Raw genomic sequence first — 18,114 nt, 5'->3', positions numbered from 1 at the left:
CAGAACTAAATCTAAGAAGTTATACAGCTCCATCATTGAATCTGTTATTGAGTTTTTCAGCTAAAAATCTATTGCAGCCACCACCAACTAGCCACCACCAACTTCAAAGCATCGTTGGAAAAAATTAACAAAATCTCAATTGAATAAAAGTACAAGTACCTGGGCAACTTGATAGGAAGAAATTGAAAGCCACAATCAAAATACAACGGAGCTTGGGCTGGAGTTGGAAGGAATAGTAAATATTTTGCTAATTAATGGGCTTTACAAAAATTTAACCTAGTCCATAATTAAATATATAATAGTCCTATTTTTTTTAGTTTTTCTACCTTGGCTGGATCCCAAAAATTAACCTAGTCCATAATTAAACATATAATAGTCCTATTTTTTTTTTAAGTTTTCTACCCTGGGCTGGAGCCCACCCCAGTCTTTGGGGTGGCTTCGTTCCTGTGTGCATGAACTATGGCTCATGCTGGATTAATTTACGACACATAATCAATAATCGTATATGGATATGAACAGAAACTCATATTGGACCAGTCTATGATTATTACAACTATTGTCATTTGAATTTGATACTATAGTATAGTTAATAATTATTAACGCATGACACATTTGAATATAACTTAATTGAAAAATAAGAAAAATGGTAGGGGGATAGTGGTTTTGTGTCCATCATCATATCCCCACAGGTTTCATAGTTACTGCTTAATCACAATCACTGAGTATTATTAATTAACAATAATTTTAAAGATTGCGCGGCTCCGCAAATCCTGTATATCTCTCAGTATTCCACGTGGTTGGTCAACTTTAACTAACTTCTCACCAGACATACCAACCCGGATTAATCATGGGGTAGGATTGATAATAAAATTGTATGTATTAATTAAACATCGTAAATGAATTTAGTTTTCAAAATTTATAATTATTAAATCCATAATCGAAATACTGGTTAAATTAAACCACTTGAATCGTATGATTTGGAATGTGTTATTTACTAGACAAAAACTTGTGTGAGACGGTCTCACGGGTCATATTTGTGAGACGGATCTTTTATTTGGGTCATCCATGAAAAAGTATTACTTTTTATGCTAAGAGTATTACTTTTTATTGTGAATATGGGTAGGGTTGACCCGTCTCACGGATTAAGATCCGTGAGACGGTCTCACATGAGACTAACTCTAATTACTATTCATTAAATTTTTTGGGCTCATCAAATGTTATTTATGCACACACGACTTTCTCAAATATGATTTACCTAACTAACGTATATTGTATTAATACGAAATTTAACAAATGTCATTTGAAAAATAACTATTATGAATTATCACGTAAAAAAAAGTATGTTATATATAAAACATTACTACCATAAGATAAGACTAAATGAACAATTTGAAAAATATTATAAATGTCAAAGTCTACTTTCAGTTTGTTCAGTTAAATGCACTTAGCAAAGCAGAGGAGATACTGTTATGATATTTTTAATGAGATGGAGAGAAGGAGAGAGACCCGGCGAGAATGTGGGGTCGGCGCCGACCTTCCACCACCCCTACACCAATCTGCATCCCGGCCTTCGTGGATTTGCAATCCACGTACGCACTCTGTAGGCATATTTATATTGACTTTTAATAAATTATTATAACATTACTATTAATTAATCATCATGGAATAAGTGATTTATTGTTATTAACAATCATTTGGTATATAAATTAATTGTGTGTGTGTGTGTGTGTGTGTGTGTGTGTGTGTGTGTGTGTGTATAATGGAGTATGGATGACATAAAATAGAGTGCAATCAGCACCTCGTAATTTTAAGAAATTTTCATTTATCAGTGTATTGATTTGAATAATTAATATAGTAACATATATAATATGAGATATCAAGTTCATAAAATAAGATATTCTCATTTCATTTTTAACTTTATGTTGTGATTTTGTTTTACAATTGTAATATCTTTGTTGCAATATAAATTAATAAAAGATTCATATATTACATGAGTTTTGAACGTTACATTTTAGTTCTCGTTCTTGACTTTATTTATTTAGATTAGATTATTTATATTAATTGTTTAATATTACAGGTCCTCACACCCTCCAAAAGTCAAAAGTTAAGGAAAAACATTAAATTATAAATAAAAACCCAATAAATCACAGTTGACTTCAAAGTGTATAAAGTGAAGCTGCTCTCCTCTACTATCCTTCTTATACACAGCACCATAAAAAGAAAAGAAGCCCCAAATTTTTTTCCTTCTAAGAAAATGATTTGCTTGTTTGCAGAATCCAATATGTGCAATTTCACCTTCATTTTATTCACTTGCATGTGGATCCCATTCCTCCACGTAACGCAGTCCGTTATCAGGCTTTTCAGATTCCTTTTAAACCCACATGATCATCCCGAGAACGACCGTTTTCAAGAAACTCCATTGTGGGAGCTTGATCTCCCGGTATCGCAGTTTCAAGGTTCGGAATTTTGCAACAAAAACGGAGGAGAGAGAGTTGTGGAGAATGAAGGAATGTGCTCAATCTGCTTGATGGAATTTGAGGAGGAGGATTTGGTAAACCAGTTGCCAAAATGTGGGCATGTGTTTCACGTCGATTGCATGGAGAAATGGCTGGACAGATGTCAATTCACCTGCCCTCTGTGCAGGTCCCTGGTGTTGAAGACTCGTTCATCGCCATGCAAAATGTGGGATTCTGCTGTTTGTGTTTTGCCCAATGATCTTGATTGCTAGCTAGCTTGTTTTAGGCATATATATTGTGATGTGCAGATCACAATATATGCATGCTTTATCTATAGGCTGGGGAACATTTTCTTCTTGTCGCCTTTAACAACACAATGGAATTTGTTGCTTATTTTAGTCAAACTTTATCCTTATTTTTATACATTCAAAGCAATTAAATAGTGGTTATTCAAGTTTATACATTTGTTTATGGCTTTGACTTGTGCTGTTATATATTCAACTTCTTTCAGGGGAGGCTCTTGCGGCCAGCAAAATAGAACAGAAGCAGTCTTGTTTAATTTTTATAAAAATTTAATTCATATTTCCTTGGTTAAACATGTCTGGGAAATGCCCTCCTACCTTTTTTTTAGATAAGATGATAAATTATTATTTTGTTTTTTTAATAATTAATAAATTTTTAATAATATTATTAATTAAGGATAATATTGTAATTTAAATTCAATAATTTGATTGATATAACATAAATAAATAACGATTTCATTGATTTAAGATAAATAATTAATATACAAATAAATAATATGACTAAGTAAACATGAGATATGAATATATGATAAGATAAATTATCAAGATATTAATTACATGCAACTTCATACTGCACCTAAAAGTATTTTCGGAATAAAATAGTAATAATGGAGCATTATCATGGTTGCAACAATGTGAAGTACCATTGTCTTGGTAGGGGAATCAAATCCTCGATACCGGTGAAACATTCACCAATTTTACAACTTAGACACTCATGTGAGGTTAAATATGTATAAATATATAAAGTATCAGACGATCATTCTTGATATATCTGTTATAATATTGCCGGATTAATTGATCTAGTTAACTTTAATATTTTACCAAGGTCGAACTCTAGTAAAATCAATTTGACTATTTATATGGGATCGAGTGCTTTCTATTTTATATTTTGTACTAATAAATTCTGTCTGTACCATATCGAAACTGATGTCTATCACGATCTCCAAATTAATATTTCCATGATAAATATTGAATTCATTAATACATCTATGGCTAGTTAGCGCAAATGATTCAATTAGCATCACCAGGAAAAAGTTTCAAAATATATATATGTAGATCACTTTTCATATCGCTATTTAATTTAAGAGCACTTGACTCAAAATCCAAATAGTATATAACGAAATCCAATTATGTTAAAACTTGAACATTGTCGTCTTGTTCCGCATTCGACGTAAAGGGTATCTCGATATTGGAAATGTCAAAAAAAAAAAAAAATTACAAAGGTCGCGATAATCACTTAGATTAACGTCTGCCTGCACCTCACAGATTAACTTTGTACAGTTAATATGTGGGAGCTCTGCTGAAGTATTATCTACAGAAATATAGAGAGAAGTTAAAATAACGAGTAAGATCAACATAGTTTATTGGCAGTGCAGGTCAATGGGCCTGCGTCGGATGTTAGAGCCAGCGCCATGGATCCATCGGCCACTTGAAACGACTGCGCGTAGGTGTAGCCGGTGGAAATGCTTCCATATCCAGATGGAACGAAGTATGCGCCGTTCATGAATTTGTCCTTGGATGATCTCCATTTCCAGTTCGTCCATCCACTCTTCACCTCTCTCTTTGTAACCTGTTTTAATAATTAATAATAGCTAATCAGAATAGCCAAACAATTTACAAAAATATTAACTATTGAATATATCTCCGAAGAATTTTATGCATAATATTTAGCTATTTACTTGTTTCAGGTCGCGGTTATTAGGCGCCATGAAGTAGTTTCCCTCACTGAAAATGGATGGATTTGCGCTTCCGCCGATGGCATACATCTCCCATTGATCATATCTATTATTAGCCACATGCGCGAAACCTAGCCTAACCCTGCTCATTTACATGAAAGTAATCTGTTAAATTCATGCACACAAAGACCATAGTTAAAGATGATGATATATATTTGCATACACACATGCGTACCTTGGCATTCTCTGAACTAATCCCGGGCCAAAATGGTTAAATGCTACTGTCACTTTTATTGCTTTGTCTTCTACGTTGTTATCGTCATGCCCGAATAACATAACCTGCCAAGACGGGACAAATATTAATTTATGGCGATTCCGATTCCAGTTAATTATGATTTCGTTGCCGCTAATTAAAACATGATTCACAAGAAAATATTTTGATAAAGACTTACTTTGTCATGGTTAGAGAAGAAGTTGTTAGAAATGGTGATTCCAGTCGAGGCATGAATTACATCAATTAATCCATCGTAACAACGAGCAAGATAACAATGATCGATCCAAATATCAGATGAATCGAATAAGTCAATCCCGTCCCCGTCAGATCCACGGCGATTTCCAGCATGGGTCGGGCTATCACGAACTATGCCCGATTTTCCAGGTTTGCAATCATGAATAGCGATCCCATGTATGATCACATGGCTAACATGCTGGATAGTGATGCATGGCCCGTAAGCAATCTCCACTTTAGCCCCTCTTCCATCTATCGTTTTGTAGCTATTAATCATGAGTTCATTTTTCAGTGTAATAACCATGCTTCTACCAAAAACAATCCACAACGGTTTAGCTTGGATCACACCGTATCGAAGGGTGCCGGGCTTAGGGTTGACTGGGTCGTCTGATGGGTCTGTGACGACATAAATGGCGCCATATTTTCCTCCAATGGCATTTTTACCAAACCCAACTGCGCAATCAGCCAAGGCATGACGATTTGTGGCCCAGTTGGACTGACTCCTCCAGCATGAGTCTATTGGATTTAAGATTTTGGTGGTGTGGTCATCCTTAGCTAGTGATGGTGATAAGTTGATGAAAACTAGAATTAGGGTTAGGGTTAGTGGAAGAGAAAACGGGGCGGCCATATTGGATTTTGCGGCTGAGTTTGGAGGAACAAAATGTGTTATCATATTTATATGCACATATCTTGTCTAAAGGTGGCATCCACGTTGTAATAATAAGTTGGACTTATTTCTTTAAAAAATTTCGTTGGGTATTTTAAGATGGTGTTGGTGGATATTAAACGTGATGGCACGAGGGGGAGTGTTTTTGACTTTCAAGTTTAGACTTGATCCACTAAAAATTGGAGAAGATGGGGAAGTATTTGACGGCCGTACTTTTATTCATTAAAGATTTTGAAATTGAGCTAACTTAATGCATTATTAGCTTTTAGTGATTTTGGTCTATCTATTATCAAATTTCATTTTTAATCATACATTTTTACAATTTTGAATCTTTTTTTTTGGTAGTCTAATGTGACAATACAAACGTTAGCGTCACGTTGGAAAAAAAAAGAAAAAAAAATATGTTGTAAAATCGCAAAATTTTAAAAATGCGCGGTTTTCTCCATATAAAATTCTTAAAATTGAAATTCGAATATAGTTTTATTGAAGGGACAAATCAATTTAAAGTCTCCAATGACTTTGGTTTCTTTATTTTTGAAATTAAAATGTGGAAAGAATAGATTGACCAAGTCTTAACCAAATAAAAAATATATTCGACATTTTGAAAATAGCAGTTGGAAAGGATCTAAATTTAGAGTATTTCTCTTCTTATTATGTGATCAAATGTTAATGCTTGAATTATTAACAAATAAGTTAAATTCCATAAAAAATGTGAGTAATCCACATTATCTAATGATATTAAAAAATGGAGAAAAAACACTCCCTATATGTCATACACTAACTCATATAGTATAAAAACAATCCCTAGGGGATCCTCGTCCCTAGGATTGTCAACGCTATGACCTTAATTTAGGTAAATTAAATACAAGGGCAGCAAAGTATTAATTAATTCATTAATTTTCAAAAAATAAATTTGGTGGAAGATGGAATATATTCTAAGCTAGATTAAAGTAAGCGATTTATATCACATACATTTAATTTAACTGTAGTCTGGGTTGAACGGGAGAGAACCCGTTACATTAAAAGTAATGAAATACTTTCCAAGAATTTTGCATCGGGGCAACTCTCATATTGAGATACCAAATGAAATTTTGGGTAATTTGCATAAACTGCACGAGGTTAATTTGTTCGTGTGTAATAATTGGAGTTGGAAAGATTATGCGTAAGCGGTAAGTTGAGGTCTTAAATTTTTTTCCAATATTTTAATTTTTTAGTTTGACCTCAAACCGTTGGTCTATTTCATATTTAATTAAAAAAAAGGGATTAGACATGGCGGCGAGTTCCTCTGCTGAATGCGTGGCTGCGGCGGCGCTAAGATCGGTCCTCCAGCGGGTTAATAAGACAGCAAATCTTTCCGGCCGTGCATCTGATCGTATCCGAGTCGTAGCAGTGAGCAAGACTAAACCGGTACCCCTCATCCGCCAAGTGTATGACGCCGGCCACCGCCACTTTGGCGAAAACTATGTCCAAGAACTCATAGAGAAAGCTCCTCAGGTCCAAAATTGATGTCCTTTTCTCTGTGAAGCAGAATAGTAGTTCCATGTGGAATTTATTATATAGTTATTTACAGCAAATTTTTTTGTTACTGTTGATTTTTGTTTGGGCAAAAAGGTAGCATGTTTTTGTTGCTTATTGATTGTTGCCTGGGCAAAAGGTAGCGACTTTAGCCATTACGAACGTCTAGCATCCCGTGGATTCTAGGTTTCTTAAGTTTTTGATTGGTTAACAGTTTAATATGTATCTCTGTTATGAAACCACGCGTTATCTTTCATTTTGTGATAAATTGCAGCTTCCTGATGATATAGAGTGGCATTTCATTGGGAATTTGCAGAGCAATAAAGTGAAACCTCTTCTAAGTAAGTTTGGAATCATCTACCTCTCTAACCCCACTTCGTATACTCGATCATCACACTCACAAGGGTAGAGATCCACTAATTGGTTGGTTTAGGATATTTACTGACAGTTTCTAAGTTTCAGACTCAGTTTATTACCATGAAAAGCGAGTTTGTATGATGTTTTGTTCAGGCTTTTTTGGTGAAACATTTAAATCTTGATAGTTGATACAGATTCTTGAGTGTGAATATGGCATGATCGTGTGGTAAAATGTCGGGCCTTGTTTAATGACCATTAGCTGCATAGAACCTTTCCTGTAGGTAGTTGTAATTTTTTTCATCAGTGATACTAAAATTTTTGCATGTGTTTTTAAAATCTATTTTTTTTGAACAGAAATGATGGAGATGATGATTCGTCTTCCTTGTGGCTTCGTGAATGGACTTCTGTAATTCTAAATTTATGGTTTAAAGTATATGGCATAATATGGAAAGTTGTGCCAGAGAAGTGATAAATCACTGATTGAACTGCAGATTATATGTACACTTGAAATTATTTGCTCTGTTAGTCATTGCATGGTGATCAACAAATATGTGTAACTTAATAAATTTTCATGTGTGGTTTAGTATTTGATATGTGTCAATGCTTCTAACTGGCAGATGGTGTTCCAAATCTTTCCATGGTGGAGACTGTTGATGATGAGAAGGTGAACAAATATTATTTTTTATATTTTATGCTGAAATGAGACCCTTGTAAATGTTTGGTACCATATAGTTTGACGTAGAAATTGACATGTGGAATTCTTGAAGAACTGTCACAATTGCACCCGATGGTTTCATGCTTATGTACCTTGATGTGATTTTTATTCTGGTGTAGTTACTTCTAACTTCAGCTTCTTTTAGGTATTGTTATGTTAAAAAAGTCTTTCATACGATGATGTCCATTGAAACTGCCCTGATTCTTCCTGTCTTAAGTTGGCTTGTTTTGTAAAGATCTAGAATGCAATATAACCTTTTGGGATTGTGGCTTCATGGAGCTCTGAGTGTTATACGTGACTAGGAATTCAGGCAGGATATTGTACCAATAAAATTTCTCTCCTGAATTGTATACCAGAGTTGAAGCTTAAACCAGACTTTGCAAGAGCCGCCAAGTGTAATGTTGGTCAGCATAAATGGGAATTTCCAATTATTTATATGTTCAGATGGATTCCCTGCTAATCACTTTTAATTTCTGTATATTTATTTGCTCAGTGGTTTTGTATGTGATGTCCTTACTATTAAAATGGATATTAAATATCTTGTTGGTTGCCCAATCTTCTCCTTGCTTCATGTAGATTGCGAATCACCTTGACCGTGTGGTTGGAAACATTGGAAGAAAACCTTTGAAAGTACTGGTCCAAGTAAATACAAGCGGCGAAGAATGTGGGTAACTTAAATATGTCTTCTTTTATGTGGTTCAGCGGTTCTTGTGAATTTGAATATACAGTCACAGTCATTGAACTTGAGATAGGCGTACTCTATGGAAAAGTGAGGTGGATGATTTTAAACCTTTTTCCCTGTATTCGCTGTAGCTAAATCTGGGGTTGAACCTTCTGGTTGTGTTGAGCTTGCCAAACATGTTAGGCTGACTTGTCCGAACCTTGAATTTTGTGGTCTCATGACAATTGGGATGCCAGATTATACATCTACCCCAGAGAATTTTAAGGTAGGAATGTCTACTTAAATACTTTTAATGTGCTTCATGAAAGGTTAAATTTGCCTTATCTTATGACTTTAGTTGGTTTCAGACATTAGCAAACTGTAGAAGTGAGGTTTGCAAAGAACTTGGGATGGCAGAAGAGCAATGTGAGCTCTCGATGGGCATGTCTGGAGACTTTGAGATGGCTGTGAGTATTTTTTCAATTCTGCTACTTCTTGAGGTGCTTTACTAGTTTAAATAATTGACAACATGTGTGATATGTAACCTTTGGAGGTTCACCAATCAAATTTCTTTAATTCAATATGTTTCTTGATGTGTAAATATCCACAATCTAAACAATGTCTTGCACACCGCCACTGAAATCCCCATTTCCAAATCTTGGAGAAGCCTATAAAAAGGTTTGTCTCCCATTTTGCTTCTTTCTCCTGCATGATCTTTGTAAACCCTCTAAATTTCAGCACGTTGTTAAGTATCCGGATAAAAATTGCTAAGCTCTAAATTTCTTCTATGAATAACTTGTGCAGCTGATAATTTACTCCGGGCATGATTGCAGATTGAGATGGGCAGTACAAATGTTAGAATTGGATCTACCATATTTGGAGCAAGGGAGTATCCAAAGAAACTGTCAAACTAGATTTGCCAGCTTTTAATCAAGATCAAGAAATAAACCCTTAATTGATTTCTCTACTTAGGGCTAAATTTTCAACTATTATTTCTCAAGGACATGATTCAATTTTTGCATGGTTGTTGCCAATGTTGTACTCCTTTGCAGTGCTAATTTGTCTTCTTTGGTAATGTATGCAACTACACATGTAATTATTGTTTGCAATGACTTGCAATTTTATGCTGCACTTTAGTAGTTTTATAACTATTAAACCTGGTAATCATTTCGAACCATAAGAGGATTTGAGTAATAAATTTCTGCCATCCTCTGGTAATAATTACCATACCTAAGCTGATGGAGATATGATGACCCATAAACTTATTATTTGTACAAACACAATTCAATGGAACATGTATTCCACTGTTAAAATGAATAACAATGTTCGATTCAAAACAACTTAGGATACTTGTGCTATAGACAGATCTTGGTGGCCGATCCGGACAGACATTTGAGAGTGAACCTTATATTATTGCAAACAATATATAATGGAAATCACTTCGTATCTTTTCCTAAATGTGTGCGTCAATGTTCAACTTGATCAAGGTTTGCGTTTGATTCATGGTTAAGAATTTGATTATTCATACCAATATTTTTTCGGGTTAGTCTGTCACATATGATATGTTCAGTACGAATTACTTGAGTAACGTTGTTTACAGACTACTCTTTTAGTTCAAGAATGTACTGAATGTCAACCCAAAGATAGTCTTTTAGGTTCTATCGTTATAAAAAAATAATTTAGGTAAAATCAAATGTAACATTAAAAATAGTTAATTAATCGAAACCATATCGGATGTGCTATTGGAAAATGGAATTTAGTGTAAACGAGATATATAAATTGTGTCGTAAATGTATACTGCTATTAATTGATACTTCGATACAATAAAGCCAAATTTATTATGAGGTAATGGCACCATCTTTTCCGTCTGTCTCCGTATCCTAACATTGATTATGTGGTTGATATCAATGTCGGATAAAATCAAACTAATCAGCTATGTGTTATTAATACACTAATTGTACTTATGTGGTCCAATTTCTTTAACAATCAAAGAAAAATATGATTATTTATCTTAAGACCATGTACAAAGAAAACCCTAACAATCTATTTCCATTCTCATCCCTTTAAAGGGCAGAGAAATCATGCTAAAATTGCTCTTCGCATCAGTTCTCCCCCTGCAGTGAAGTGTCGTATGCACACTATTTCTTTCTTAAATTTGTTTATTTATTTAATGTATTTTTTCTGTAAGTTCGTATATATATTTTAATTATATATTTTTCAATATAATAAAAATTTAATATTTTAACAACAACATTTCAATCTCACATAAAGTAATCGTGGTTGACACACCAACTTCTGATGGTTGAACATGTTATAGTATTTGTAGAGACACGCTGTAAAACAAGTGAGACAGAGGTGGCCATTCAAAAGAAGCGACGTAGGTACACACATTACTGCAAGAGGCGGGGGTGGTCGGGAAGGAAACATCAAGACCCAAATCAGTGAATATGGCGCAGACTACGAGATAATATAAATAACAATTGACATAACCAATGCAGGCGTGGACAATCTGCTGTCTCAATTCATAAACTTGAGACGTTTAATTAATAATAATATAATATATTCAATGTGTTTTTATATTTTATATTTATACGTTTCAAATATATTATCCAGTGTCTAATTATAAAATCAACAATATATACCTAACTTGATTTTGTCTACATAAGAAGATTGCCGATAACAAGTAAGAAGCAAATAAATTGCAATTCAAGTAAGGGATGCATTTGCCGTCAAGATTTTGTGTTAATAGTACAAAAGTTGGGATGAAGCAAAAGCAATATTCGTTCTGAAATATCAAAGAATTTCTTGAACGAAATGATGAATTCCGGACAAATCTCTAATTTTCTTTGCATCATTCGACATTATAAACTCAAAATGAACTGAATTAATAATAATGGAAACTAAAAAAAGTGAAGACTACTACAAAATTTCATTTGCTTTTGTCACAATAGAAAACTTTTCTCCACTAACAAAAAGCATCACGGGAAACACATTCCAAATCAAGAGTCTAATTAAAAAGTTGTCTCCCAAGTGGCCCGAATTTGGCCAGGTGAGGACAATCTGGTCATTTCAGCATTTTCACCTGCACTCTCGGTTTCCAATTAATGCGGTCTTTTTTGTAAAAAAATATATAGGATCATCGGAAAATCGCATGTACTTCCAATTTTGACCCCAATCACTTTATTTAATCGTGTTCCATTTCTTTTTAGAGCCGAATAAAACCTTACGTTTTCTGTGTCTTCATGAGTGAAGCTATCTGTGTGAATCTCAGATGAGTGCAGCTGACGATTGTGAAACCTCCCACAGGTGATAGCACCTCCACCTCTTCCGGCGCATTCTGCGCTTCTCTCCGACATTGACTGCTTAGTTATCACAATTGTGACGCGCTGTACATTCTGGTAATGGAGAAAGCGGTGGCCATCTCTTCTCTATTCCTCACTCGCCTTCTGGTAATCTGGGCGGCGGTGATCTTCAGCTTCGGTGTTCCGATTGATGCTACTACCGATCCCAATGATGGTGAAGCTTTAAGATGTTTTCTGTTTCTTATAAAATATTTGGCGGAGGTGGACCTTCGAGAGTTAATGTAAAATGTGGTGACTTCGCTAATTAGCTCGTGTTACCTCTTTAGAAACCTGAGGTTTTTCGCTTCTTTTTTTTAATCAAAGATTTTCACTTCTTGGTGCGTTGAGTTGGTGCTACCAATGTGTGCGAGAGGAGAATGCTAAGGTTTCTGGTTGGAAATAATATGCCTGCGAGTCTGGGGAAAACTTTAGGATTTCGTGATGTAATCTTTCAGAAGTGTTTAAATGAGCTCAGGATTCCAAGAAAATGAAAGATCAAGAATTCTGGAAAAAATGGACGTCCTAATTCTGTAGGATGTTGATGTGTGGACGGATAATCTATTGTGTAGTTGTTTCATGTTTTTAGCTTGGTATTGCTGGATAATCGAGTTTCTGCTCGTGCGTCCTACTCCATGAGTCTAACTACATATCAGAGTCGTGTTACAGGGATTCTGTCTGGAAAACAGAAATAACTGAGTTTTTTTCTTCCTTCTTCTATGTTTGATAGTAAAAAATGGTTACACATTGGGATCACTGCATGAAAAGCGGAGTCTTGATTTATTCCTATCATACAAATGGGGCCAGTTATGTTTTATGTATAGTCATCGTGTGTATCACCTTGTTTAGGATCTGCATACACAAACATGAAGCTATAAATCCAGTATGGATTGGTTGCCCTTGATTGTGTTCAGCTAACGTGGATTTAAATTTGTTTGACCTGGTCTGTCCTGCCTCTATGCAGTACAAGGGCTTCAAATTTTGTACACTTCATTGAATAGTCCTTGGCAGCTAACAGGATGGAGATATAGTGGCGGTGATCCCTGTGGAGAGTTGTGGAAGGGAGTTATCTGCCAAGGTTCTTCTGTAGTGTCTTTGTGAGTTTTAATGTCCCAGATTTATTGTCTCTCTGGTATGACATGTCTTTTGAGTCATTAATCTGTTTGAATTTTAGGATTTATGACATACTTTTCTTGATTTGGAATAGGCAAATGTCTGGGTTGGGACTGAGCGGAACAATGGGATACTTGCTCAATAACCTTGTGTCACTAAAGTCATTGTATGAGAGCTCTCCAACTTATGTGAATAAAGTATTACCGATGCTCTTCATCTCAAGCTTTCACTCTTTGGTCGCAGGGATTTGAGTGGCAATAGTATCCATGATTCAATTCCATATCAGCTACCACCAAACCTGACAAGCCTGTAATTTGATATCTTACGAGGACTCAACTTTTTGCAGGTCGGTAATACTTGATTTCCATCATCAGTTTTTACTAATGCTTGTTCTATCTTGTGGCAGAAACCTTGCAAACAACATCATAAGCGGGAATCTTCCTTATTCTCTTTCTAGTATGACCTCACTTGCTTACCTGTAAGTGGAATTGTTTTTCTGACTCATATTTGACATTTCTTATAGTGTGAGCCATATGTCTCTGGTTATTTTAATGCCTAAAACCTGTTATTTATGGTATAGGAATGTTAGCAGAAATATTTTGTCTCAGGGAGTTGGAGATATGTTTGCCAATCATTCTGCTCTAGCAAACTTGTAAGTCAGTTATATCTCTGAATACCAATTCGTGAATATTGGTCCATGCTTTAATCTCCATCTATTCCTTTTTGTTCATTTGAAATTTCGCTCGATCATTATACAAAATATTCTGATCTTTCTCATTCATAGAAATGTAAATCTTCTTTGACTTTGTCTTTTCTCATGTCTTGTACCCTTAATCAGTTTTTGTTGTTTCTGAGCTTTTAAAGTACTTGTATTATTCAGCATACTTAAATAGTGAGGTTATTATCTTTGTACATATTTGATATACCAATTATTGCACCCATGATTCACGATAGTGGCTCTGCTCGGAAGTTCTGGTTCATTTGTTACAAACCGACGTGCTCTTTGCAATCAATGTTAAAACAAAGATTTGTTATAATTAGAAGCAAGAACAAACGTTTTCAGTATAAAAAGTATCCTGCCCATCTATGTTCGGTGCTGGACTACCACTATCCGTTTCAGGATCTGTTCATTTTGGAAGTATATAATTAATGCGATGCAATTTCAGGGACATTTCATTCAATAATTTTACTGGAGATCTCCCACCTTCCTTCAGCACTCTAACCAATCTTTCAACTCTGTGAGTATGGCAAATATGACCTGTTTGGATTTTGTCCCAGTTTTCATGTTCTCTTTTTTTTTTTTGCTCCTCCATGTTTGTGATGATGTCAACATCTTCATATCTTCATTTTCACAGTCGAGTGCAGAACAATAAACTTACTGGTTCTCTCAATGTTCTCGTCGGTCTGCCTTTAATCGATTTGTAAGTGTTGCACTCCGCATATCAAGTATCATTTCATTTGCTGAATCCGAGGAAAATTGGACGAACTTAATGGCTTTGATAAGTTGCTCATTCTGCTGATATCTGCAGAAATGTTGCTGACAACAATTTTAGTGGCTGGATACCCCAGGAACTAAACTCGGTCACCAATTTTGTGTGAGTTGTGCAGTGATTTTAGAAGTGAACTAATCAGATAGTAGACGTAATGCTCTTGCTCTAGGAAAAAATTCTGATCCTACACTTGTCTTATATCAGATATGATGGAAATGCGTTTGCTAATGGTCCTGCTCCTCCTCCTCCACCATATACCCCACCTCCTCCAGGTCGATCCGGCAACGGGAGCAATCACTCTCCTCAAAGTGGTCATACACCTGAATCTAATGCTCGAAATGGAAATAAGAAGAATGGATTAACAACAGGGAGCATATTGGGGTTGGTTCTAGGATCTTTGTCTGCAACTATTTTGTTGCTTCTTGCCCTAGTTTTTTGCCTTCGAAGGGAATCCAAGAAGGAAATTTCTGCACAAACCTCAGTGGGAACCCTTCCCGGCAATGATAAAGGTAGTACCTCCTCTAAATGTGATTCATTGTATAAATCTGTCTGATTTGTTAATATGGATTAAACTATATGGTGTTTTGCTGTTCTTTTACATAACATGTGCAATGAAACCACCTAATGAAAATATGCCATGCATGTATAAAAGTGCTGCTGACATTGTGCACTAATGTCAGACTCTTTTGGCATATGAAAGCATCATTTCTTGTAACATGTGTTAAACAAAAATCTGAAGTACATAGATAGAACCATTATATTCTTCAATATATATAAATTTGATAAGTTTTATGAAGTGTAGACATGATTCCTGTTTATTGTCCTTTTGTATATGCTCATTTTATCAATTCATCTCACACTCTTTTTGGTCCCTAGTGAACACGGAGATGCAAGAGCACCGTGTGAAGCCAACAGCCACTGTATCTGATCTGAAGCCCACAGCAATGGAAAACATGACAATTGAACGATTACAGGGAAAAAATGGATCTGTCAAAAGAGTGAAGTCCCCAATAACTGCCACTTCTTTTACAGTTGCCACTCTTCAAACTGCAACTAATAGCTTTAGTCAGGAAAATCTGATTGGTGAAGGTTCCCTTGGTCGTGTCTATAGGGCAGAGTTTCCCAATGGGAAGGTAATTTCCCTTGTTCTTGGGAAGAACATTTACAATATTTTCATGTGAATTTACCTAATAATGTGATACAATCAGTGCAATGCAATTTGATGGATATGTTCTGCCTTGCTTTTCCACCTGTCTATAAATTTCAATTAAATAAACTGTAATTTTTGGTTTTAACTGACATCATGCATGGAATTGATGACCCAACTTTACATTTTTTTAGCCCCTGATGCTATTGATTTAAAATGATATTGATGACATTTAACATTGTGGCATGTGTACGTGTGTCATTGACCTAAAATTCTTGTGCTTGGATGTTACATATGTTTTACATGTTCTTTTTCCAGATTATGGCCATAAAAAAGATAGACAGTGCAGCATTGTCCCTGCAGGAAGAAGATAATTTTCTTGAAGCCATTTCTAATATGTCACGTCTGAGGCATCCAAATATTGTTGCACTGGCAGGATACTGTGCAGAGCACGGGCAACGTCTTTTGGTTAATGATTATATTGGAAATAGTAACTTACATGATATGCTACACTATGCTGATGAGAGGAGCAAAATGCTGACATGGAATGCACGTGTTAGAGTAGCACTTGGCACTGCTCGGGCTTTGGAGTATGTTGTGCCTGGAAAGAACTTTAAACACACATGCACTCACATGTTCTCCTTCCCTTTGGCTTGAATCTTAAAGTTCAGCTCTTTTTGATAGGTACTTGCACGAAGTGTGTTTGCCTTCCGTTGTACATAGAAACTTGAAGTCCGCAAACATTTTACTTGACGATGAGTTCAATCCCCAGCTTTCAGATTGTGGATTAGCTTCTCTAACACCGAACACAGAACGACAGGTAAAACAATGTTGTAAATTTGTACATCAAGTTGGCTGCTGCTGCTATTCATTTAGTTACATTCTTGTGGGATGTTTGTTCGTATTTAGAGTCTTTCTTTGTAGATCTTACAGGTCAAAATCACTTACATGATGGACTAGAAAAGGAATGGGTTGTTTGGTTGGGTCTCTTGCTCATTGATTTGTCTAACATCTTTGAAATTATTGACTGGCGAGCAAAAAAGGTTTATAACACAACATTTCCTCCCAATGTTGACAGGTTTCATCGGCCCATGTGATTGGTTCATTTGGCTACAGTGCACCTGAGTTTGCCTTATCCGGGATGTACACTGTAAAAAGCGACGTATACAGTTTTGGTGTTGTTATGTTAGAGCTCCTGACTGGTCGGAAACCGCTTGATAGGTAAAACGAGAGCTTACATGATATGATTATTATAGCTGTGATTCTAAAATATTCCAGCAGAACATCAACTTTTGTTGTTCCATGATCCTTCAAATTCATCCCCATTTTCAGTTCAAGAGTGAGATCAGAACAGTCACTTGTGAGATGGGCCACTCCTCAACTCCACGATATTGATGCTTTATCGAAGATGGTTGACCCTATCTTAAATGGAATGTATCCGGCCAAGTCTTTGAGCCGTTTTGCAGACATCATTGCCCTCTGTGTTCAGGTAAGGCCCCACACTAGTAATATGTGATGATGTCTCAGCGATTTCACTAGCAATTGAGAAATAGTTCACATGTTTGAGATGCTTTCTCACCTAATATATTAGTCTTTTGAAATCGCCTTTTGCTCTTAGACTTATGGCTTGGCACAGTAGGCCGCTGTGTTGAGAGTTTGAAATTGAAACTAAATAATAAATCCAATGCAGCCTGAGCCTGAATTTAGACCTCCCATGTCTGAAGTCGTGCAAGCCCTGGTTCGGTTGATGCAAAGGGCAGTGATCGTCAAGAGACAACCCAGTGGGGATTCGGGTTTTGCATTCAAGAATCCAGATCATGAAGCAGGTGACTCGCAGTAGCACGTATCCAAAATCCTTTGCAATTTTTTTGAAAATTGTGCAAAGGTCCACATGCCACAAAGGAAGTAAAATCAGTGAAAAGGAACATAATAAGGGGCTGTCAAGAAATGTAATTGTGTTGCTTACTGTGCGTGAGAAAATTGTTGCTATACATTTGTAAAATTTGTGGAAGCATGATCTCAAGCATAAAGACAGAAGTTAGTGAATTAAAAACAGGCTGTATAACGCGTGCCCGGCACGATTTATGGAAGTGCTTCCCACTATTTCACTAGATCTCCATTGGCTAAAATTTGTTCTTGGTTCGGACAAATGATCGTGGAAAAAAAATG

The 18,114-nt window shown here is 35.7% G+C and overlaps 3 protein-coding genes across 5 annotated transcripts; 2 read left to right on the top strand and 1 right to left on the bottom strand.

Annotated features, from left to right (window-relative positions):
* Positions 1-3,937: 3,937 nt before the first annotated feature.
* On the bottom strand, positions 3,938-5,570 carry LOC140812807 (putative pectate lyase 2). The gene is made up of 4 exons (XM_073171174.1): positions 4,887-5,570; positions 4,670-4,773; positions 4,438-4,576; positions 3,938-4,328 (listed from the first exon to the last, which is right to left on the bottom strand). Exons 1-4 carry the CDS (start codon positions 5,568-5,570, stop codon positions 4,110-4,112), a joined length of 1,146 nt encoding a protein of 381 aa, XP_073027275.1. The 3' UTR covers positions 3,938-4,109.
* A 1,271-nt stretch (positions 5,571-6,841) lies between these two features.
* LOC140812924 (uncharacterized) lies at positions 6,842-9,988 on the top strand. 2 transcript variants are annotated; one of them, XM_073171310.1, is made up of 7 exons: positions 6,842-7,103; positions 7,399-7,465; positions 8,099-8,145; positions 8,773-8,860; positions 9,010-9,143; positions 9,226-9,324; positions 9,662-9,988. In XM_073171310.1, exons 1-7 carry the CDS (start codon positions 6,879-6,881, stop codon positions 9,785-9,787), a joined length of 786 nt encoding a protein of 261 aa, XP_073027411.1. In that variant the 5' UTR covers positions 6,842-6,878; the 3' UTR covers positions 9,788-9,988. The 2 variants fall into 2 exon arrangements, with proteins under 2 accessions (XP_073027411.1, XP_073027412.1); XM_073171311.1 differs by having other exon boundaries at positions 6,844-7,103; positions 9,691-9,988.
* A 2,060-nt stretch (positions 9,989-12,048) lies between these two features.
* LOC140812177 (protein STRUBBELIG-RECEPTOR FAMILY 8-like) lies at positions 12,049-17,947 on the top strand. Of its 2 annotated transcripts, none has more exons than XM_073170391.1 (16): positions 12,049-12,373; positions 13,160-13,292; positions 13,403-13,474; positions 13,552-13,617; positions 13,715-13,786; positions 13,889-13,960; positions 14,475-14,546; positions 14,664-14,729; positions 14,838-14,903; positions 15,003-15,307; positions 15,675-15,931; positions 16,264-16,535; positions 16,630-16,765; positions 17,024-17,166; positions 17,278-17,434; positions 17,636-17,947. In XM_073170391.1, exons 1-16 carry the CDS (start codon positions 12,259-12,261, stop codon positions 17,783-17,785), a joined length of 2,154 nt encoding a protein of 717 aa, XP_073026492.1. In that variant the 5' UTR covers positions 12,049-12,258; the 3' UTR covers positions 17,786-17,947. The 2 variants fall into 2 exon arrangements, with proteins under 2 accessions (XP_073026492.1, XP_073026493.1); XM_073170392.1 differs by having other exon boundaries at positions 12,052-12,373; positions 13,214-13,292.
* The last annotated feature ends 167 nt before the right edge of the window (positions 17,948-18,114 follow it).

This window comes from Primulina eburnea, chromosome 14, assembly GCF_022965805.1.
Source record: "Primulina eburnea isolate SZY01 chromosome 14, ASM2296580v1, whole genome shotgun sequence".
NCBI classification, from domain to species: Eukaryota; Viridiplantae; Streptophyta; class Magnoliopsida; order Lamiales; family Gesneriaceae; genus Primulina; species Primulina eburnea.
The sequence above is the reverse complement of the archived record's forward strand: the minus strand, read 5'-3'. Positions and strand labels throughout refer to the sequence as shown.

What these genes read in the sequence shown, in the direction of transcription:
- LOC140812177 (XM_073170391.1), top strand. Translation starts at nt 12,259, where the DNA reads ATGGAGAAAGCGGTGGCCATCTCTTCTCTATTCCTCACTCGCCTTCTG. An exon ending in TACTACCGATCCCAATGATG is followed by an intron (nt 12,374 to 13,159) that starts GTGAAGCTTTAA and finishes GCCTCTATGCAG; the next exon opens with TACAAGGGCTTCAAATTTTG. An exon ending in CTTGTGTCACTAAAGTCATT is followed by an intron (nt 13,475 to 13,551) that starts GTATGAGAGCTC and finishes CTTTGGTCGCAG; the next exon opens with GGATTTGAGTGGCAATAGTA.
- LOC140812924 (XM_073171310.1), top strand. Translation starts at nt 6,879, where the DNA reads ATGGCGGCGAGTTCCTCTGCTGAATGCGTGGCTGCGGCGGCGCTAAGA. An exon ending in AGACTGTTGATGATGAGAAG is followed by an intron (nt 8,146 to 8,772) that starts GTGAACAAATAT and finishes TGCTTCATGTAG; the next exon opens with ATTGCGAATCACCTTGACCG. An exon ending in CTGGAGACTTTGAGATGGCT is followed by an intron (nt 9,325 to 9,661) that starts GTGAGTATTTTT and finishes TAACTTGTGCAG; the next exon opens with CTGATAATTTACTCCGGGCA.
- LOC140812807 (XM_073171174.1), bottom strand. Translation starts at nt 5,570, where the DNA reads ATGGCCGCCCCGTTTTCTCTTCCACTAACCCTAACCCTAATTCTAGTT. An exon ending in TCTTCTCTAACCATGACAAA is followed by an intron (nt 4,774 to 4,886) that starts GTAAGTCTTTAT and finishes CCGTCTTGGCAG; the next exon opens with GTTATGTTATTCGGGCATGA. An exon ending in TTAGTTCAGAGAATGCCAAG is followed by an intron (nt 4,577 to 4,669) that starts GTACGCATGTGT and finishes GTAAATGAGCAG; the next exon opens with GGTTAGGCTAGGTTTCGCGC.